At 38.3% G+C, this 21,029-nt stretch overlaps 1 protein-coding gene across 1 annotated transcript in view; it reads left to right on the top strand.

The window, feature by feature from the left end:
* Window positions 1–21,029, top strand: part of ZNF385D (zinc finger protein 385D) — a 341,200-nt gene that overhangs the window by 308,244 nt on the left and 11,927 nt on the right. The window contains exon 5 of the mRNA XM_037845674.1: window positions 16,559–16,792. Within this exon, the coding sequence (XP_037701602.1) occupies window positions 16,559–16,792 (234 nt within the window). The remainder of the gene's footprint in view (window positions 1–16,558; window positions 16,793–21,029) is intronic.

The following is a 21,029-nucleotide window of genomic DNA, read 5'->3' as shown; positions in this document are numbered from 1 at the left end:
TCCATGGTGGCTGCTGAGCAGTCACTACTTAGTTTTATGTTGTTTCCTTTGTATGTGGTGAGTTGCTTTTCTCTTGCTGCTTTCAGAACTTGCTCCTTCTCTTCAGTATTTGACAGTCTGATCAGAATATGTCTTGGAGTGGGTTTATTTGGATTTATTCTATTTGGAGTTCGCTGGGCATTTATGCTATATGTACTTATATTGTGTAGAAGGTTTGGGAATTTTTCCCCATCAATTTCTCTGAATACTCTTTCTAGACCTTTACTCTTCTCTTCCCTTTCTGGGACACCAATGAGTCTTAAATTTGGATGTTTTATTTTATCTATCATATCCCTGAGATCCATGTTGATTTGTTCCATTTTTTCCCCATTTTTTCTTTTGTTCTTTCATTTTCTGTTCTGTGGTCCTCAAGGATGCTGAGTCATTCATTGTTCAGCTTCCTCTAGTCTTGTACTATGAATATCCGGAATCTTTTTAATTTGGTCAACAGTATCTTTGATTTCCATAAGATCGTCTATTTTTTATTTACTCTTGAAGTTTCTTCTTTATGCTCTTCTAGGGTCTTCTTCATGTCCTTTATATCCTGTGCCATGCTCTCATTGTTTGTCTTTAGTTCTTTGATTAATTGCTCCAAGTACTGTGTCTCCCCTGATCTTTTGATTTGGGTGTTTGGGTTTGGGTTCTCCATATCATCTGGTTTTATAATGTGCTTTAAAATTTTCTGTTGTTTTTGGCCTCTTGGCATTTGCTTTACTTGATAGGGTTCTTTCAGAATACAAAAAACACCAAACTCTAGTTTGTCAGATCTACAGCTTGGTGGCATACACTTTTTCTAACTAACCAGCAGATGGCATCTGTGAGTCACCTATTCCCCTCAAGTCAGTTCTCCCCAAATTTGTCTTTGTGGTATGTGGGGGTCTGATTCTTGTGGGGTTCAATTGGTGCACCAAGCTTGGGTGTGTTGTTGGTGCTGTCCACCCTGAATGTGAGACATGTGTCTGAGCAGTTAGGGAGGCAGGACAGCTTTAATAATCAAACCTCCTAGGTGTTCCCAGAGATTTAAGGCTGTTGCAAGAGTCTAAGCCTTCATTTCAGTCTTGCCACAGATTGTCTCTGCTGCTGATCCACAAGTCCTTGATATTGTCATAGGGTCCCTGGGATTTCTGAGCATGTCCCCCTTCTCAGCTGTGCTCTTCCAGGACCTCTGCTGAGGGAAGGCTGTGCCACGTCACAAGTGCGCACTGGCCCTCCAGGGAAGCCCTGGGCCGCTGGGCCATGCAGGGGCATTCCCAGACTGCTGTAAAGATGGCTGAATGGGACATGTTAATTTCCCCCTTTTTCACACAGCTCTGCCTTCCCAGCTCAGAGACAATTAGCTGTGGGTGCACTAAAGGCCACTGTCCATGGCCGATATTGTGGCATGTGCACTGTGCTGTGAGAAACACTCCCCATCACACTGGGACCCTTGGTGTGGCTCTGAGCTGTGGCTCCAGCCCCGGGCAGGAACATCCCCAACCAGCCGGGAAGATGGCTGCAAGGGGCGCTGTTTCTTCTCCTTTTGTCTCCCCCCTGCCCTTCTGGCTCCAAGACAATTAGCAGTGGGTGTGGGAAAGGCTGTCTTTCATGCCAGATATTGAGGCATTGGCACAGCCCATTCCTGCAATGCTTCACTGTGCAGATCTTGCCACTGAATCTGCAGCTGCTCCCAGGTTTTTTTTTTTTTTTTTTTTTTTTTTTTTTTTTTTTTTTTTTAATTTAAAGAACTAGTCTGTCTCCAAACACCAACTCATGGTTTCCCCACACCTCAGCATGGCCGCCGGACTTTCAGCCTGCTCACTCACTCTTCAGAACGCAGACTCCTGGTTTCACCAAATGCACAGTCCCTGTGGATTTAGCAGACCTTGTCCAGCTGGTGCATCACTGGAACTGGTGTTCTGGGTCACTTTCTGGCTTTTATCTAGTATTTTTCATGGAGGTGTTTTTTTGCCCTGTCTCAACTAGCCGCCATCTTAGGTTCTCTGTCTCCCTGCCTTTTTAAAAAATATTTTAAATGATTACAGTTTCTAAATGGGAGGCTTGGAACCTTGGTAAATATTATTTCAGCATTAGAAATCTGACATGGTATATTAAATTTAAATATTGTAATGATATCACTACACAAAACTGTTCAATGTATATACCACTATTCTAAGTATTATATAATTAGTTCAAAATTAAATACACAATGTGTGCTGGTAATACACATTATCTCAGCCACAATATTTTTGTAGAAATAGAAAAATATTACTCTATGATTGCTATGATGTCCCATTGATATTATGTAATGAGGTTTTTTATGGTTAACTTTTGATGATCAAGACTCTATTTTGTACCAGTGAAAACACTGAACCCAAAACACTCCGGGTGCTAAGAGTGGCTTTCTTAATTTTAGCTGTATGCTTCTAGCAAGTAACTTTATATTAATGAACCAGTTCTCTCTTTTTATGAAATAATTCTTATGTCTATCTCACAGCATTGTTTTGAGGTTAAAAGAGAAAAAAATGTATGCAAAATGTCTTTGTAAATGAAAAGGTACTAAGCAAACATAGGACACCATTATTGTCTTGCATCTTTTAAATTTTCTTGATTATACCTTTAATTTTGTAATTATTCAGGTTTACTTTTTGAAAGAGTGCACTGTTACCCCCCAAAGTAGATTCATGTAACAGTAACGATGTTTAGAATAAGGACCTATAAAACCAGCCAGATAGGCTGTTGTACTAATTGCAGAGAGCCAATTTGTATCATTTGATTTTTAAAATAGCAAAAGAGAATGAGACATAAAAGTAGTGGAAGAAGCAGTTTTATCTAATTTTGAGTGATGTCTTAGCTAACATTTTGAGTATATTGTATAAAATACATCTTACAAAATCGACTGAAGACTTCTGTGGCATTTCCCATTCATTTGTGTGTTTCAGTAATATTCACATCAGAATTCATAAGTCATAATATCTGCTGGCATCTTTTCCATTACCAGAAATCTTAGCAGCATATACCCTTCAATAGAGATGGAGCATCTGTGATAACAGGATCGTCAAATATTAAAAGAGAAGAATTTCATCTAAATCGTATGGATTGATATACCATATTGATCCATCTGGACTGACTGATAAAATTATCCTTTAAGAGCAGGGACTCTCTTCCTATGGAATCTTCAATTTTAGAGGGCAAGTAAGATGTTTGCCTTTGTTGCCCGTCTCTTCCTTTCTAGTTCTGCCTTATTGAGCAAAAACTGAGTTAATAAGCAAATACAAATAATTTCTATTTCAATCAGATTTATTGAACTTAAATTAATTTCAGTCTTAGGAAGCATTTATTAACACAGATTGACAAGTCAGTGTCAGAGAACAGCTTTTTACTGGCTGGGAAATCATGTTCTAGTGGTCAGGTCACAGTGAAATCTTTCTGAAGTGTTAAGTAAAAACAAATGACAGCTGAAATTATGGCATTGCAAGGCCAAAAGTGCAGATATCATGTGTTGTATGAAAAGAAAGTTGCATGAATATAAGCTTACTTTTTTCAATGTCTAAGCTTTCTTCAAGAATTCTCCCTAAAACTTAGAATTGCATGCACTTGAATTATCTAAGTATACTTATTTAGGGCCTCTGTTTTGACAAAATGCATTATATTTTTACAAATATGACTAATTTTAGAGATGAAGTTTAAAAACAGTTCAGAAAAGCAATTTATAAAATACACACTCTGTGAAACATAGATAGGCAATACCTGACTTGATTGGCTTTGGTAGGTTTTTCTTTTTTGTGGAGCCGAGATAGAAGGCATATAGTGTTTGATGAATGATTGAATGAAGAAAATGATCTCCATGAATTAATTCTCCTCTCTCTTAAAGCAGTTTTCTTTCTGAGTTGTTTTCTTATCTTTAGTTGTATGTCCTAGAATTTAAGCCTCTATGGTTGAGCACCTGTAACTATTCATGTATTTAGAGTGACTCCACTTGTCCTCACTTTCTTTCTTTGACTGGCCCCAACTCTCAGCTCTCCATTCTCCCTCTTAGGAGTTTCCACCTCCCATTCCATCCCTGGGGGATTTTCTCTCCTCTCCCCAACCCTGACTGTAGACTTGGGGTTGGTGAGAGGAAGTCTCTCTCTCTCCACCTCTTTTCCCATCCCATTAGACAAACAAATACCTTTCTTTTTTTTCTTTTCTTTTTTTTTTAAATTTTTGTTGTTGATGTTGCTAAGCCCTAAGCAGTGATGTTCTTTAAATGACCTTCTTAGAAAAAGTGATTTCACTGAACCACATCATATAGTTCACCTTCATTTGCCAGCTTGCCCAATCCTTGGTCACTGCTGGGATTTTTTCCCAGCATAGTGGGAAAATTTTAATTCTCTTTCTCCAGAAATGTCCTCAATGAGTGGTGACTTATGGGAGCAATTGAAATCTCAAAGAGAGAAATACAAACATATATGTTGTTTTATTTATTTATGTTTTAATTTATTTTTGCCAAGGTGGGGAGCAGGTGAGTTGAGCAGAAGATGAGGGGAGGAAGGAGTTGGAGCACAGGCTCTGTACTTACCCACATGTTCACCACAGTTTCCTTTAGGGCTCTCCAGGGGCATAAAGCACAAAGTGTTTATGCTTACAGCTACCACCCATTCCTTTGTCTCTTCTCCCCTAATCTGGGAGGTGCAGGCAGTGACGGCAGGTAGCTTCTCCTCAGTAAAATCATGACAGGGCTGCTCAAATGATGAGGCTTTCCAGCCAAAAATAACCTGACAAGGTCACCACACTGTCTGCTTGCCATGTCTGAGGCCTTGTCCTCACGTTCCCCAGGAACTGTTTCTTCTCACCCGGCTTGCTTTTTGGCTCTGACATCTCTCCCCACCCTGCGAATCGGCAGTTTTAGCCTGGCTGTGGTCTTGACTGCTTGGCAGCAGTCCTCCCTCCCAGCTGGATGCAGTGTCTGTCTCACGCATTCCCTGTCCACTCGGGCTGTTGACTGAACACGTCCAATCCTGGACCGCTAGCATCCTCCCCAAGCAAGAGGAGGACACCGGCCAACACTTTTGCATTTGTGCAACAAGGCTTCTCCATTTCTAGAGAATGATCTCCAAAAAAACCTAATGTTGATTTAAAACAGGTTTACAGAGAACAGGATCCATAAAGAAAGAAAACCTTCTTCTATCTCAAGAAAATTAATCCATTTTTAAAAAGCAATCTATAAAGCAAAGGATTTGCCCAATGAACATACAGATTAATTTTAATTTTCACATTTGGGTTTATGTTAAAAGTAATGGAAATTGTGGAAATTCAAAACTGCTATATCAAAATGTATCCTGGATAAAATAATGGCTATGAAGAGAGGACTCTTTTCTAAGACTTTATTAAGTGTTTATATTTTAAAGGTCATTTTATCTAAATTAATGGTGAAATCTCAGAACTCCTATTCGAATCTAATGGGCTTTAATGTGGTGTTCTGTTGTGACTCGTGAAATAGGATCCCAAAGAGGGAAATGGAATAGAAATGCCAGCATCCTATGAGAGATCAGGTCTCATGGGACTAGATTTATTTTCGTTTGTACTTATAAAAATATTTAGGATTCTGCGTGATGAAATGGCCAATACTAATAATTTCAGAAACAATAAAAATTTATTTTGAAATTAATTCTCACAAGTTATGCCCTTTATGTATTTGATATTGAATTACATTTAGTATTGTGTTAAATCTTGGTTGATAGAGCTAAAGAAGGGAATATCTTTTTTCCTATAAGTTTATACTCAAAATAAATAATTAGACTTGAAGCTGTTTATATAATGCCACAATAAATAACTTGTCTTTTAAATGTGGCCCATGGAAAACCAAAAGTGTTATTCTGCATCATATAAGCAAGAGAGAGGTTTACCTTTTTTTTTTATTCTTCAGTTAGTGTTTTGATGAAATGCTGATACAGTTACAAAGAATAAATTCTTAAAAGCAAAAAGAAACACACATGATGTGATTTTTTGTGTGTGCAAGAAGTAGTCTGCTATGGTTTGGAATTTCTGGAATAGTACAATAACTTATGGGAATAATAGGAGAGTCAACTTTTTATCTGGAATGTCCATGAATCTGGTTTATACAGTTTTTATAGATAAAAAGGGAATCTTATCAACTTGGAAACAGTCAGTTGACTTTGCTAGAAAAGAGAGGAATTTGTTCCAGAATTTTATTGTTTTCCAAGCAGGTCTTAAAGTTTTTCAGGGGCCAAGTCTTCTGTAAATGATGAGTAAAATTCTGATTCATCCTGTTTGTTTTGATTTGCATATTTTGTTTAACTTTTACATTTAGTTCAACTCCTACAAAAACTTCTTTGCTGGACTATATTAACCAAACATGGAAACAACTACTTTGAGGAGAGAAATCCCATCAAGAAGTGAATCTATTACATGATGACCTTCCCCTTATTCTCCTCCCTGCAGAGTGGAAAAAAAATAATAACGGATTCCTCTTTGGAGTGAAAGACGACTGAAAGTTTGAACCTTTGTGAAACAATTCAGCTTACAATTGAGATGGGATGCTCAGCAGTTACTGAGAAGTTGTCAGTGAAACTATTGATATATTTTCTCAATCTTTTTAAAAATCCCATTGTTTTCTGTATTTCCCTCCATTCTCTGTATTACCAACCATTTCCCATAAAGAGTCCAGTGAGCTCACGCCCTGAAAATTCCTTTCCTAGTCCCCTGAAATATGAAAAAAGGCCTCTGATCCTGATGTCTGAGTAATGGATTATGGCAAGTGCATATCAGTTACAATGTGGTATCTCTCTGGTGATTAAAATGTTTTATGCACTGTTAATCTGTGAAACACTAATATTGTAATGAAAACATTGTAATGAAAAATGCTAGGCAATCTTGCACATACAATAAAATGCCCGAGACCAGATGGGATAATGTCCTAAGTCATATCCAGACTAAATATTTTATTACTGTGCTATCCGTTATGAGAGCTTGTTTTCTTATCTTCCAGACAGCTCTGTGTCACACAAGAAAATGAAGAGCTGACAATTATGACTTCATTTTTGTTATGTGGACTGCCTAACAGGATTCTAAATCAAGAATTATATCCTAAATGGCTTGGTGTGATGATCTCTACATTCTAAATTCTCTACACATTCTAAATTTGCTACTCAGAAGGCACTCCCTCACTTTCTATACAATTTCAATTAGTAATAGCTTTCAGGATTCATGGTTTATCATGGCATGATTCTTAATCGTTTGATATTATGAAAGTTAAGGACACAGAATAATGCCTTACTTTTAATCTAAAGCGCATGGCCAGAAGGAGGAAGACTACTACTATATGTATTAAACAGATAAACAGCCAAGAGCAATTGCTGAAAAGCCATGCCTTGACTTTTTGCCAGACTTCAAATTGAGTTTTTCCAATATGCAGTTCTTCTCATTAATGACATTGGAACTGTTACTGTGGGGGACAGCACTTTTTCTCTCAGAAAGCTCTTAAAACAGAGGAACTACCATTCATAGATTTTAAAGATCTTTTTTTTCCTTCTGCTTTACTGAGGGCAAAAAAAGCCTCTATTACAAGCCTGAACTGGCAGCTTCCTAGTTTACTGACATCCTGGGAACTTAAAATAGCCTTGGAATAAATTGATTTTATTTCTGTTCTCCCTTCAATTTACCTTTTGTAATATTTATCATAAACTTGATAAACTCCAACAAAACTCACCCATTCCATCTTGTCGGTTCTTATCAAATGCCTTTCAGCAACTGCAATATAGAAAGTGACCAAATCCACTCAATGAACTATCACAGGGCCTAGCAGTCCTGCTTTCTTAACTTAGTTTTGAATTAACTTACTTTGGATTAACTTACTTTTGGAGGGGATGAACTGTTTTTTGAACCAAAGGTCTTACTAGCAAAATAGAAAACTAATTCCCTTAGAAACACAGGAGCTCTGGATTAGGGAGAGAATGCTGTAATCTTAGAAAAGAAATATTGGTTAACTGCTAAAGAAAGGTTAATTAGGCCCCATAATTATTTTTTTTTCCTGCCTTGAGGGAACATGTCTCCATCCTCTCATATTTATCATCACATATATTTCAAAAGTGCATCTCTCAATAGAAGTGATCATTGTTTGCTTAAGTAGCATCTAAAATACTATTTTAAGAATTGTTTTCTAATTTTCTCCAAATTCCCCTCTTAGAGTGACCAACTGGACCAGGTTTGCCTGGGACTTAACCTGTTTCATCAACTGAAAGTTACATGTTCCAGGAACTCCCTCAGTCCCAGGCAAGCCAGGATGTTGGTCACCCAACTCATCATTTTCCTTTTCTCACATCCATAGCTTGGCATTTAAGTGACATTTAGCTTTTCAGCTGCAACCAGTTAACCTAAACCAGAAACTAAGTCACAGATCGGCCAGTAGAGGTTCTTGAAAAGTTCTCCTCAAACTTGCAGAATAAGCACCACCTAGACCTTATTAGAAATGCAAATTCTCAAGCCCTACCCCAAAGCGACTGAGTCAGAAAATTTGGGGGTGGGGCCCAGCGATGTGTGTTTTCTCAAGTCCTCCAGGTGATTCTGATGCATACAGAAGTTTGAAACCCACTAGTTTGAAGTTACATGTTTATTTTGATTCACCAAAGTTGCCAGTATCTTGTCTTCATCCTAGTTGGATGTTGTGAGAGCCAAAGGACCAGAGAGTAAATAAATTGAAAGAAACAGAGCTTTAGAAATTGTAAGGGGGAAACAATCAAGGATAACAGGTTAGGTTAGCGGGTCAGATGTGCTATATATATTGCTATACCAGTTTTCAGTCAAGCACCTTACAAGGAACTGACCCAAACTTTTGAAAGAAAGGCAAATACCCAACAGACCAAATTTTGTGAAGCTGCATCTATATTTATCAATTACAAATTGTGTTAATCAATTGTGTTATGTTGTCTCCAAGAGTCAGGAATATAGTCCCCACTGACTATTAGAAACAACTTAAGACGTTGGCACAGAATGGCGAAGTGACTTATTCACCAAGAACATCACTGGGAGGCTGAGTTATGAGCCCCTACACAGAGCTGGCAAGGCAGGCCAAGACCTTCCCCTAGGAAGGCGTGGACTTTAAAGAAAGCAAACAGGGCAAATTATCTGGTAAGGTACAGTGTCCCCTAGAGCACACTTCAAAACTGGCAGCCCATGGTCCACTTGGACCATAAGGAAGATTTTGATCTATGCAGGTTTTTCAATAAATATATACTATATGTTACTGATATAGTGGCTAACATTTAAAATTTGGAAATTTTACATAAAACTTTAATATCTGGCTTTTCCCAAAAATAATAGTCAAAGCATCTGGTAAATTGAACCTGTATTTCTGAGACAACAGACTTTCTATGTCCCATGTGCTGAGCTGTGTGCTCCCAGTTTACCATAGCCCCTAAAAACTACCATTTTCAGTTGCCCTGCTTCACTCATTTATATCTCCTGCCATCTCCTGTTGGCAGTTTTGCATGTGTATCCGTTGCTGAGAAAGAGTACGCCTGTTTTGACTTGATGAAATCCCAGTTCAAGCTAGAGAAGTCCATGTCAAGGTCAAGGACATTTTAGAGATGTAGGGTTTGAAGACATAGAATAGACCTCAGCTTTGGTTTGATGGACCAAATATTGGATCCAGCCTAATTCCTTACGGCCCTGGCCAATTCCTGCTGAGCCCTCTGCATTTCAGGAACCTCTGCTTTTCTTTCGTACCTTCTCCTTAGCTACACCCTCTGTTGCCTACCCCAAGTCAAGTCTCCTTTGACCTGTCCCAGATCACCTCCTTCTCATGGTGTCTGCAACCGCGCCATAACCTGGCAAACTAATTATGTAGTCTTCTCACCCCAAAAGTTGAATCAGTGATAGGAAAAGCCTAAATTTTGGATAAATTATCATATGAAATGAAAGTTTTTCAACATTTCCCTCTCAAATCCCATAATTTTCCTAGAAAAATAGCAAGTCTGTATTACTCTAAATGGTCCCCGGTCTCAAGAGGGAAATCCAAAAGATGAAGTGCCTTTTAATTTTTTAATAGGCTCTGTCTTAAATACTTTCTCATCACAATAATTTATTCTGCTTATATACTAATCTGCATGTGTTATACATGGCATGAAGTGAATTAAACAGATAACCATTATCTTTGTTTATGAATCGATTCTTAACATAATTAGCCTCAAGCTAATCATAAATCGGGCAGCTTTGGAAAGCACCTCTTAAGTTATAGTTGGATATATTTTTTTGTAAGTTTTAAAAATCTCTTGCTTTGCTACCTATAATTCCTAAAACATGCAAGATATGGGAATTTAGTTCAAGTGATATAAAGGTAGAAAGAATTACTTACCTGATCCCTTAAAACTCTAAATTTCATGCAAGTCACTATAGGACAGAACTTGCCACTTGATTTAAAGTACTGCGGATCATTTTATGCATTGTACTTCCAAGTCACAGACTATCAGAGATATGATAAAATCAGAGTTTGAAGTGTAACTCCTGTTTTTAATATTTTCTAGTAACGCCTCCTCTTCCTCCTCTTCAAAGAGAAGAAAATCCTCAACTATTATCTTATTGTAGCTCTAATCACTCTTCGGTACAAATTTTATTTTATTTATTTCTTTATTCCAGTGACTAGCCCAGGGTCTGACACATGGAGAAGGTTCAGTCAGGCCTACACTGGAAGTTTTCAGGGCAAGGGTAAGAGTACAATGGAGACTCACATGCCATACTTCTAAATATTTACAAGTTATACCTCAAGCTTCACCTAGCAGCCCACAGCCCCTTCCCTAGGGATTGCCCTTTGACCTGGAGGATAAGGATTCCCTCACCTGGGCCAGCCTTGAGTCACCCTCTTCTCCCCAACAATGCCACCAAACTCGCAGGCACAGACAGGAGCTGCACCCAGGCCAGGGCCTCCAGGTGGTAACTGAAACCACCAACTCAGGTAGCCCAGGTGAGTGGGTTGCTTCCCCCTAACATCACTTTGTAGACTCAGGTTTCCAGGCAGTTCTCAGCACTTTCTTTAACCATACTACCCAAGCAAAAGAGAGAGAGGGAATGATTTTTGGCTACCTCGTCTGCCTAGACACACATTTTGGTGATTTGGGAGACCAGATTTGAATAAAAGCTGCCACTCTTTCTCTGGTTTCCAAATAGAGGCTGTGAACTCCTACCGCCCTCAAAACATGCATGCTCACACATACCAGCCCCCCTCCTCTGGCCATGGGGCACCCAGATCAGCTCACACTTCCCTCTCCCATGTTTCCTTTGCTCTGTTGGTTGCTGAGCTCTAAAAACTTCTTACTAGACAAAAAAATACAAGCATAAAAAGATTTTGTGTTTCAGTGGTTTATGATATATGGAGCCCTCAAAACTGCAGAGCCCAGTGATGCTGGGTAGAGCCCCAGTTTCTACTGGGGTCTAAGGGCAATACTGTGCTCAACAGATACTGGGTAAATTAAATAAAATTGATAGGAGAGAAACCACCAGTAATAATGTCTAAAGGCTTGTGATTTTGTATGTGTGTGTCACGAAGCACCTTTTTATACTTCAGAATGTCAGCATATTTAAGAGGAAGCAGCTGTTCTGCTCACTTGCTAGTAAGCCTGGTTGAGATTTGAATTCACACAGGGAAGAAGAAAATAAATTGGCTGTAATTCTGAGTCTTCAGTCTACAAGAAAACACGATGAGCATCTTTGGGTCATAAAATTAATTTCTGTTACCTTTAATAACTTATGGTTTTCCCATTTGGGTTATGAGATCTGTGACTAGTGGAATAAATTTCTTACCAAGACCATGTGACTTAGGTGACTGCTTATTTTTATTATCTGGACTTCAAGTGTTGATATAGTCTGGAATCCTTTCTTATGCTTTATAGATTTAAAATATATATATTTACACTGTTTTTCTACAAAGATGAATTCCACAAATGGGTAATTTTGAATACTGACATGTTTCATTTTCAAATAACGCCCCATTCCACAAAATCTCAGCAGTCTATTTTGATGCCAAAGCCAAATAATGACAGTTGTAATAATGAATATTTGCTACAGGGCACTGGTGATAAAACAGCACAGAAGTACAAGCCCAAGCCATCTCAAGTCTTTCTCTTCCCACAGTGGCTCACCCATTATTTTCAACTATCTGTCGCGTATATTGTTCCTAGAGGGTCATTGGTTGGCATAGTGCAAGAAATCTGAATCAGCTTCTGGGCACATTAAGAAAAATGAGTAATTATCCTAGTTTCTCATCTTTTGAACAAAAATGCTGTGAGGGAGTCCTGTGGTTTATTCAAAGGACAGAACTCTTACCGTTTTGCATGAGAGGTTAGTTGTGAGCTGTAGGTTTTTCTTTTCTCCCCTCCTCCTAAATGGAGTCAAGCGACTTAATACTTTCACATAAATGGATGTTTTGACATACATGATTAACTCCAGCCCTGGCCATATTTCATTTCTTTTAAAGTCAAATGTTTAAGATGTTATCCTCAAGCATGCACAACTAGAGTTCAAGTCGTTGCTCTACCTGCCACCAGCTCTGCCAATGAGCAAATTCCCAAATCTTACTCCATAGCTCAGTTTCTTCTGTAGGATGAAACAATAATAGTGTCACCTCTTAGAGATTTTATGAGGATTAAGTGGGTTAATACATGTAATACGTGTTTTAATAATAATAGTTAGTGCATGTAATAATAATACTTAATACATGTAAATGCCAGGAATATAGCAATGAACAAAACAGATTAAGTATTATTGTGCCATTATTATTATTTCAGGTCATTATGAGAAGTCTAATAAACTATTTTTCACTTAAATATGTATCCATGTTTATTGGCCTTCACGTCCCCTGTCGCTTAGCACAGAACCTAGCACAAAATAGCTGCTTAAATGTCAACGGAATGAGGTTTGGATACATGAATCATTGCAGTGTAGGATAATAAGCACTTGATATGGAGTTGAAAGATGTGGCATCAAGTCGTAGTTTCTACCCTAGAGACTGTGTGACCTTGAGAAGTTTAAATGAAACTTCTCTATCTATAAACCAAGAAAGCTATACTGTAAAACCACTAAGATCCCTTCTGACTGTGATAGCACTATTTGTTGAGTAGTTATAATTCTACTTTTTTAAACATTTAGTAAAATACAATTTTAGAATATAGATTCACAGAAAAGTTGCAAGATTATTACAGAGAGTTCCCGTATTCCCTGCATCCAGTTTCCCCTATTGTGAACATTGTACATTCATCTATATTTGTCACAAGTAGTGAACCTATACTGACATGTTATTGTCAACTGAACTCCATACTATATTCAGATTCCCTTAGTTTCTACCTAACGTCCTCTTTCTGTCCCAGTATCCTATCCAGGATACCTCATTGCATTTAGTTGTCATGCCTCCTTAGGTTCTTCTAGACTGTGACAGTTTCTCAGATTTTCCTTGTTTGATGACCTTCACAGTTTAGAGGCATACTGCTCAGGTATTTTGTAGATTGTCCTTAAGTTTAGGTCTGTCTGATGTCTTCCTTTGTTTTCATGATTAGGCAAGTGTTATGATTTGCTGGAGGAAGAACACAGAGGTAAAGTGCCATTTCATCTTACCATTAATATGATCACTGATTTGATTCTATTTTAATGAGTAGAGAAGAATAATCTAATTTGAACTAAATTATGGTAATTTAGCATACTACCACAAGGAAAATCTCTTTGCTATGTACATAGTTTTCATATATAATATATATAATGTATAAAATAGTTGATTCTCTTTGAATACAGCATAATCATAAAATATAATTGCCTTTTTTATTTTATAAAAGTCCCCCTTACGACTGATAATTAACAAAGGTAATTGAAAATCCATGTTTTGTAATAAATCAATACCAATCCTACCTTTTGGAGCCAAGATTTAGCTATATTAAGTTTCAAATGAAAAATACAACTATTTCTTTCATATTAACTGTATTCTTGAGAAATTATCAGTCTTGTGCTCGACTATGTGGTCAAAAGCGTGCTGCCAAGTAGAAGCTCTGAAAGTTAAGCCTTTTAATATTAGTTACCCGAAGCCTGTCCCATGCAAGGATCTTGACTTAAGGCATGGAGAATCTAGTGTCTCTAATCTTGCAGCATCTTCGGTATAAATTTAAATTATCCTCTGATTTCAAAAGGCACTAACGCAGCTGTCACAGGGATTTTAAGATCCCGTGGTTTGGTTAAGTCTATACTTTTGTTGACAAAGTTCACTGTAAATAGGAAAGTTAATTTAGGATTACTAAGAGCTATACTATGTACAATTTTCAAACCAAGACATAAACATTTTCAAGCCAGAGGAAAAGTTTTTAGAGGTAGGGTATTACTAGTATCCTTGCAATGGTAGATTTCAATGAAATAAATGCCCACAGTATGACACGGTAGTTTCAGCATGTGGTCACAATAAGTTTGAATATAGTATCTGCATTTACAGCTGTTGCTCCCCATAGAACTGATCATAAGAAAAATTGATGATTTTAGCTCACCACTGCTTCCTACCTTACTATGAAGAATCACAGTCATGGCTGAGTGTATCATTCACAACACTTTTATTTTTCCCCAAATCCCTTATGTCCTTGTTCAATGAATGCTTTGCCTGATTCACCGTATATTACCTGCGTGACCTTGAGAAACGTACTTAACTTCATGAATTACCTCATTTGCACACATTTTTTTGTAAATGAAATAATGTGTATAAAACATTTATAAAATTAACTGGCCATTTGTTAAATTTGGACAGACACATACACACTTGCTTTCAAACTATTGGTTCTGGTTTATTAGGGGCAATATACAGCTACTGGATCATCTTAATCATTTTGTTTTCTGCCATCTCTGGGTTGTCAGAGATGTTTTCTGGGCTATTACCTGATATTTTAATATGGATACCCGAGTGTTCAAATAAAAACTACTCAGAAAGTGAACCTTCAAGTGTTCAAGGGGGTACATAATTTGGTGGGAAAGCTTGGTGTTAGAATAATTTTAATTTTAATTATTTTTTCTCTAGTCATGAAAACCTTTATTAGAAGTATGATTTTTTCTTTTACTTAGTTGGTGGGTATTCTGTATGGTACTGAAGGTGACTTACTTGACAATCTTAGCAGCTAAATAAGTGATTAAAAGTGTCAAGCAAAGGAAATAAGATCCAAATGAATCATCGTCCTATGCAACAGTCCTCAACAGGAGCCCATTTCGCTTCTTAGTGGCTAATATTTCTGATACCATATTTGGGAAGGAAGCAGAGAATTACTTCACCCATAGTTCCATCGCTACACCTGGATAGAGGGGGATATCCAAGTTAAAAGCATCCTGTAGCTGCAATCAGTTCTTGATGATGAGCTAACAGAAGTAAGCGTTTATGCAGACAACACCACTACCCAATCATTGATCATGGGTGGCACTAAATAGTGACCAGAATAGCATATGGAATGAGAAACAGTTCCAACAGCAGCTGGAGCTGGAAAAGGCTGCCTGGGGATATTTTAGACAGGAGGTCAAGAAACAGCTGGGAGGCAGAAAAAAGTAGTATAAGAGTAGATGGGATATAAGCGTAGAGATCATTTGCAACTTATTATTAGATATGTTAAACATTGCTAACATTGTGGTAATGGGCATATTTATGATCGTTTGGGAGGAGAGCTGTGTGTACCCAATTAAAATTAAGATGGGGTAGTTTCACATTGGGGACTGACCTCTCCAGATTTAGAATCTGACTTCAAAGCCAGAAGGGTTGTAGGATTATAGTGCATCAATACATTCCTGGTCATCAAACTCTTGAAACAATGGGACATTAACATGATTGTGACCAGTAGAGAATTTCTTGGAAATAGTAGCCATTGGTGTTTTAATACTTGTGCCTTAAACTATCCATACTTAGCTTGGTACAGAGCATGCATTTAATAAAATGCCAAACTAGAATTCCTTTTATTTGGATATTGATGATGTTTTTGTAGCTAGTATGGAATATAAAAATCTTTATAAATAGGGGCAATAATTTTCTGAACTGCTGATCTATATAAAGCAATATGACAGCAGAGTTCTTTTTTTTTCCCCACAAGCATATACAAAAGGGTCAGAAGCTATTTTTTAAAGAAGGAAATGTACATGGAAAATGGAAAAACAAGTAGTAAAGAAAAATTAAAAGCAAAATAAAAGCTTATCTTTTATTCCATGTTTTAAAAAGTCAGCAGTATAGAAAAATGTGTATACAGTGTACATTATAAATACAATTTTATTGAGGCCACATGTTAGCAAGAGAAATTACCCCATAGAATATTTTAAAAATATATTTGTATATTTTTAAGAATTGCCTGATTTTTTAATGTCAATATATGAAGATAAATGTGGCTATCTTTATAAAATTCCTCATGAGATAATTGACACATAGTTGGCAGGCAGCACTTGCAAGCTTCTCTTATCATTATTAGCAGAATGTAATATTAGTGATACATTTCTAAATAGGGTAAAATAAAACCACTGTTTATTTCCCCTTTTCTCTATGCTATTTTGAATGCAGACGACACCACAGGGACACCAGCAATATCAACGACGACAAGTGTGGAAATTCGCAAAAGCAGTGTTATGACAACTGAGATCACCTCTAAAGTGGAAAAAAGCCCCGCGACAGCCACTGGCAATAGCTCATGTCCTTCCACAGAGACTGAGGAAGAAAAAGCAAAACGGCTTCTTTACTGTTCCCTATGCAAGGTTGCTGTCAACTCCGCCTCACAGCTGGAAGCACACAACAGTGGTGAGATGCGGGGGTTTCTTTTCTGTCAACAGCTCTGCAATTATCTGCCTCTGAATAGATTAGATCTTTTGCACCAGGGGACAAAGGCATGGTAGAAAACTGGCAATTATTACATGGAATTCATTAGCCATTAAAAAACAAAAATGACAAACAAATTGTCATTTGCATGGGAGCAAGGGAGGGCTCCTGGGGCTTACAGGCCATGTTGTATATGTGTTTGTGTGTAGAGAGATGTGTGTTTGTGTGTGTGTGTTTTACTGAAGAGAAAACAAAATATAATTAGAAAATATACTTTGCATTATAAATGATTTCTAGATTGTTATGTACTTCTATGTAGTTGCTTCTAAATGATGTTTCCTAAATGTACCTATAATATAGTTGGAAAATTTAGTTGCATAACTCCATATACTTTGGTTTCTATGCCAAATAATGCTGTTATTATTATTGTTGTTTTTGTGCCAAGTAATGCTGTTTGGACTAAGTCTATGTGACCTGGACAATTAAACTTCAGAAAGTGTTTATTATGTGTAGACACTGAGGTATGATCTCTACATGTAATATTTTATTTACTTTTCCTGACAACTTAAAGATACTGTCTTTTCATTTGAGACTTAGAGAAGGTGCATGACCCATTAAATGACAGAGCCATGATTCTAATCCCAGTCCCTCTGTAACACTAAACTTTAGTATAAGCATAATAGAAAATACTGATAAGGCAGGATGAAATGCTCTCCCAATATATTTTATTTCCATCCAGTTGTTCCCTCTCTCTCTTTCGCTCAATCTCTGTGTTGTGTGTGTGTTATATGTGTGTGTATATATATATGTGTATATGTGTGTGTGTGTGTGTGTGTGTATCTTGCCTTAGACTGCAGCCAGCTCTTTGGCCCAAGATCAGCTTTTCTGTAAAAGACTGGGTTCATTGCCAGGACTCTGCCAGCAATTACAATAGAAAAAGAATCCTTGGTAAATCATACCCTGAGTTAATATTGCAGCTATATGTAGACTTAGTCATTGACCAATCATTGTGCTGAGCTGGTAATATTTACGTATTGACTTCAAAACTCTAAGGGAGCAATTGCACTTGGAGAACAATTCCTTCAGTACACATCTTCCTCCTGCATACAACATTATTTGTAGAGTGAGAGTTCATGAGTTCAGGGGCTGAAAGACACAGAAAAGCATCTGGCCTCAAGTCAAAATCTATGTCATGCAGATTTGCCATGTGCTTACTCATACCAAAACATTTTCCCTGGATGCAGGATACTTGGAAGTCATAAACATCCTTGAAAGTCCATTTATTTCTCAAGAATTCTCGATCATTCCACATAGTGACAAAGAAACACATTCATTTTGAGAGGGGATCAATTTTGACAGATAAACAAAGCATGCTTTTTGAGGCTGGGGTTTATTTATCGAGAAAGTCTTTCCTGACTTCTTATCAGAAACATTTGATTAAGAAGCAAAGGAGGAATTACATTTTTGTTTATATCACATCAGGTCAACATTTTTCATGCTCCAATCCTATGGTCCTCATCTCTGGTTTGTGCATCAGTATTACCCGTGGATTTTTAAAAAGGTATTCACCCAGGGATTTTGATTGATAGTTTATTATATCTGGGGTCTGGAAAGCTGCACTTTTGGAAAATAAAACAAAACCCTTCACTTGTGCTTGTGGGCAAAACTGAGAACTACTATAACAGTTTAATCTGAGAGTTTAAGGAAGGGAATGTGGCTGTTACCTCTTTCTGGAGTCCATTGGTTGGTGTGTTCCCTTTGAACTTGCAGCCTGATCAGGAGATTATGGCCACTCCCCTTCTCTCCCAGCTACTCCTTGGGTTGCCTTATCCTTGTATTTCTTTTCCTGTGTCAGAGTGCTTTTCTGTTTATAAGGTACCCATTCCAGAGTCTTGGGCCTAACATTCATATTAGACCCCACCTCAGATTTGCACTAGTAAGCAGAGTCAGAACTGGTACTGGCAAAGAAAGATGAAAACCTACACAGGTGGATGTTCTTTAACCCATTTTGCCCAACATTTTCCACCATTTGTGATCGCCAGATCCAGCTCTGTTATTTGTAACTGGAGCAGTGTTGGGCAGCTCATTGTGTCTGCGGTTTCCCCTCAATGTAGTTGAATATAAATACAAATCCTCCTGTTTCCAAACACCTGCCCCTTGTACACTGACTTCCTGTGTATCTTTCTCTTTGGGACTGATAAGGGGAAATTAATGGGGTGAGGATAAAGGATAGAGGCTCTCTATACACTCAGTCTCCTGTCAGGATAGGGGTAGAAGTTGTAGGATTCATCATAGGATTATTGTGGGGTATCTTAGTTTGGGGTCTCCCAGAAGCAGACTCTGGGATAAGAATTTGAGTGCAAATAGTTTTTGAAGGAGGTGAAGAAAACATATAAGGGGAGAGGGCGAAGTACATTTAGCCAGTTACTTCCAAGCAACTGGAGCTTACTCCTACTGAGGGAACTATGAGCAGCCATGTAAAGCACACACCTCTTATCCCACCTGAGGGGAGAGGGAACCCAGGTAGTGGGTGAAGTCCCCTCTTAGGGAGAGGTGGTTCCCTGGCACTCTGGCCTGCTGTTTGGGTGGCAGGGTGGGCTCCAGCAGCCCGGTGAAGCCCTAGGAGAAGACGTGGATTATGGCACTGGAAGATGAGTCTCAAGAACTAAAGTGGTCAAGGGGAGACAAGCAGACAATTGACAGAGTTAGGGTGTTAGGTAAACAGGAAGTGTTCCATAATATATACATATAACCATGTAAGAAAAGCCTTCGGTTTCCAACTGATGTGGCAAATGTTATCTCATGGCTTTATCTTAAAAACTTTATCCTTGTTATCTCATTTAAAGGTCACAATTACCCTATGCTGTGTAGGTGTTACCATTTCTATTTTATAATTAAGAAAAATAAGCCTTAGTCATTCATTTACCAAATATATATGTACCAAATACTTGGGAACCAGTGCTGAAAAAACAGTTGAGTTTCTATTATACTGGGGGAGTTAGACAAGAAACAAATGGGCAAACAAACAAATAAATGACAGGATACTGATGGCTGCTCTAAAGAGAAGGGACAGGGACTTGATAGTGAAGGGCCTGATGCCTATTTCAGCTTAAGGTGTCTCTGTGCAGGTGAAAGTTAAAATGAGAAACAAATGACAAAAAGTGAACAACTGTGTGGAAACTGGAGATAAGAGGATTCTAAGTGTCTGCAAAGGGTAATGTAAAGGTCTTGAGGTGGGAATGACCTCACACGAGGGCCGTGAGGTCAAAGCCAAGGGTACAGAATATAAGTATATAGAATAAGGTTAGACTAGTAATTGGGGTCAGGTGGTGGAGGAATTTGTAAGGCAGGAGTTTAAGTTTTATTTTAAGGTTGATGAGAATCCATCAGAGAGCATTAAGTTGGGGGGGGTGGATTTATGCTTTAAAAAGATCACTGTGACTATTGGATAATGGAGTGGAGGGAACAAAGATGAAAGCAGAAATATTAAAAATGTGGCTTGGATCAAGAAGAGGGACATGGAAGTGAAAAGAGAGGGGCAGACTCGAGATATCTGGAGGTAAGGGTGGCAGGACTTGTTGACGGATTGGATATGAGGGCACCATCTGTACCATCCATAAACTTGAGTAAGAGGGCCCTTGCGGTAGGCTGGTGCCCGTTCTGCCTCTGCTGGTTGTTCTCCCCCCAACAAATGCGAGTATCCACAGGGCTAAGAGGGTTGATCGGTATTCCCAGAGCCCACACCCTCCCTCCTAGGACAGGGGTCAGCAAACTTTTCCTGTAATGAACCAGATGGAGAAAATATTTCAGTCTTTGAGGGCCGTACTCTCTTTGTCATTACTACTCAACTCAGCTGCTGTAGCATGAAAGCAGCTGTAACAATATGTAAGTAAGTAAATGCAGTGGAGTTCCAATAAAACTTCATCAGGAGTAGGCAGCAGGCAGGATCTGACCTGCAGGTCCATAGTTTACCATTCCCTGTTCTAGGCCACACTCTCAGGTTCCAGGACACCACAATTCCCTCACCAGAGGCCCTAAACCAGGGCTTGTGTGGATCTGTTCTCTGAGTTAGTCCACCAGAGGGTGGGTTACAGCACAAGTGTCCACACACCTGGTCCTGAAATGTGGTCACGAGGCTGCTGTGGATGTTTGGGTGTGTCCTCAGCTGCACACAGGCCTGTCGAGGTGCTGGATAAAGCCAGGATGAGAAAAGTAGAAA

This window comes from Choloepus didactylus, chromosome 1 (genome assembly GCF_015220235.1).
Source record: "Choloepus didactylus isolate mChoDid1 chromosome 1, mChoDid1.pri, whole genome shotgun sequence".
Classification (NCBI taxonomy): domain Eukaryota; kingdom Metazoa; phylum Chordata; class Mammalia; order Pilosa; family Megalonychidae; genus Choloepus; species Choloepus didactylus.
The sequence above is the reverse complement of the archived record's forward strand: the minus strand, read 5'-3'. Positions and strand labels throughout refer to the sequence as shown.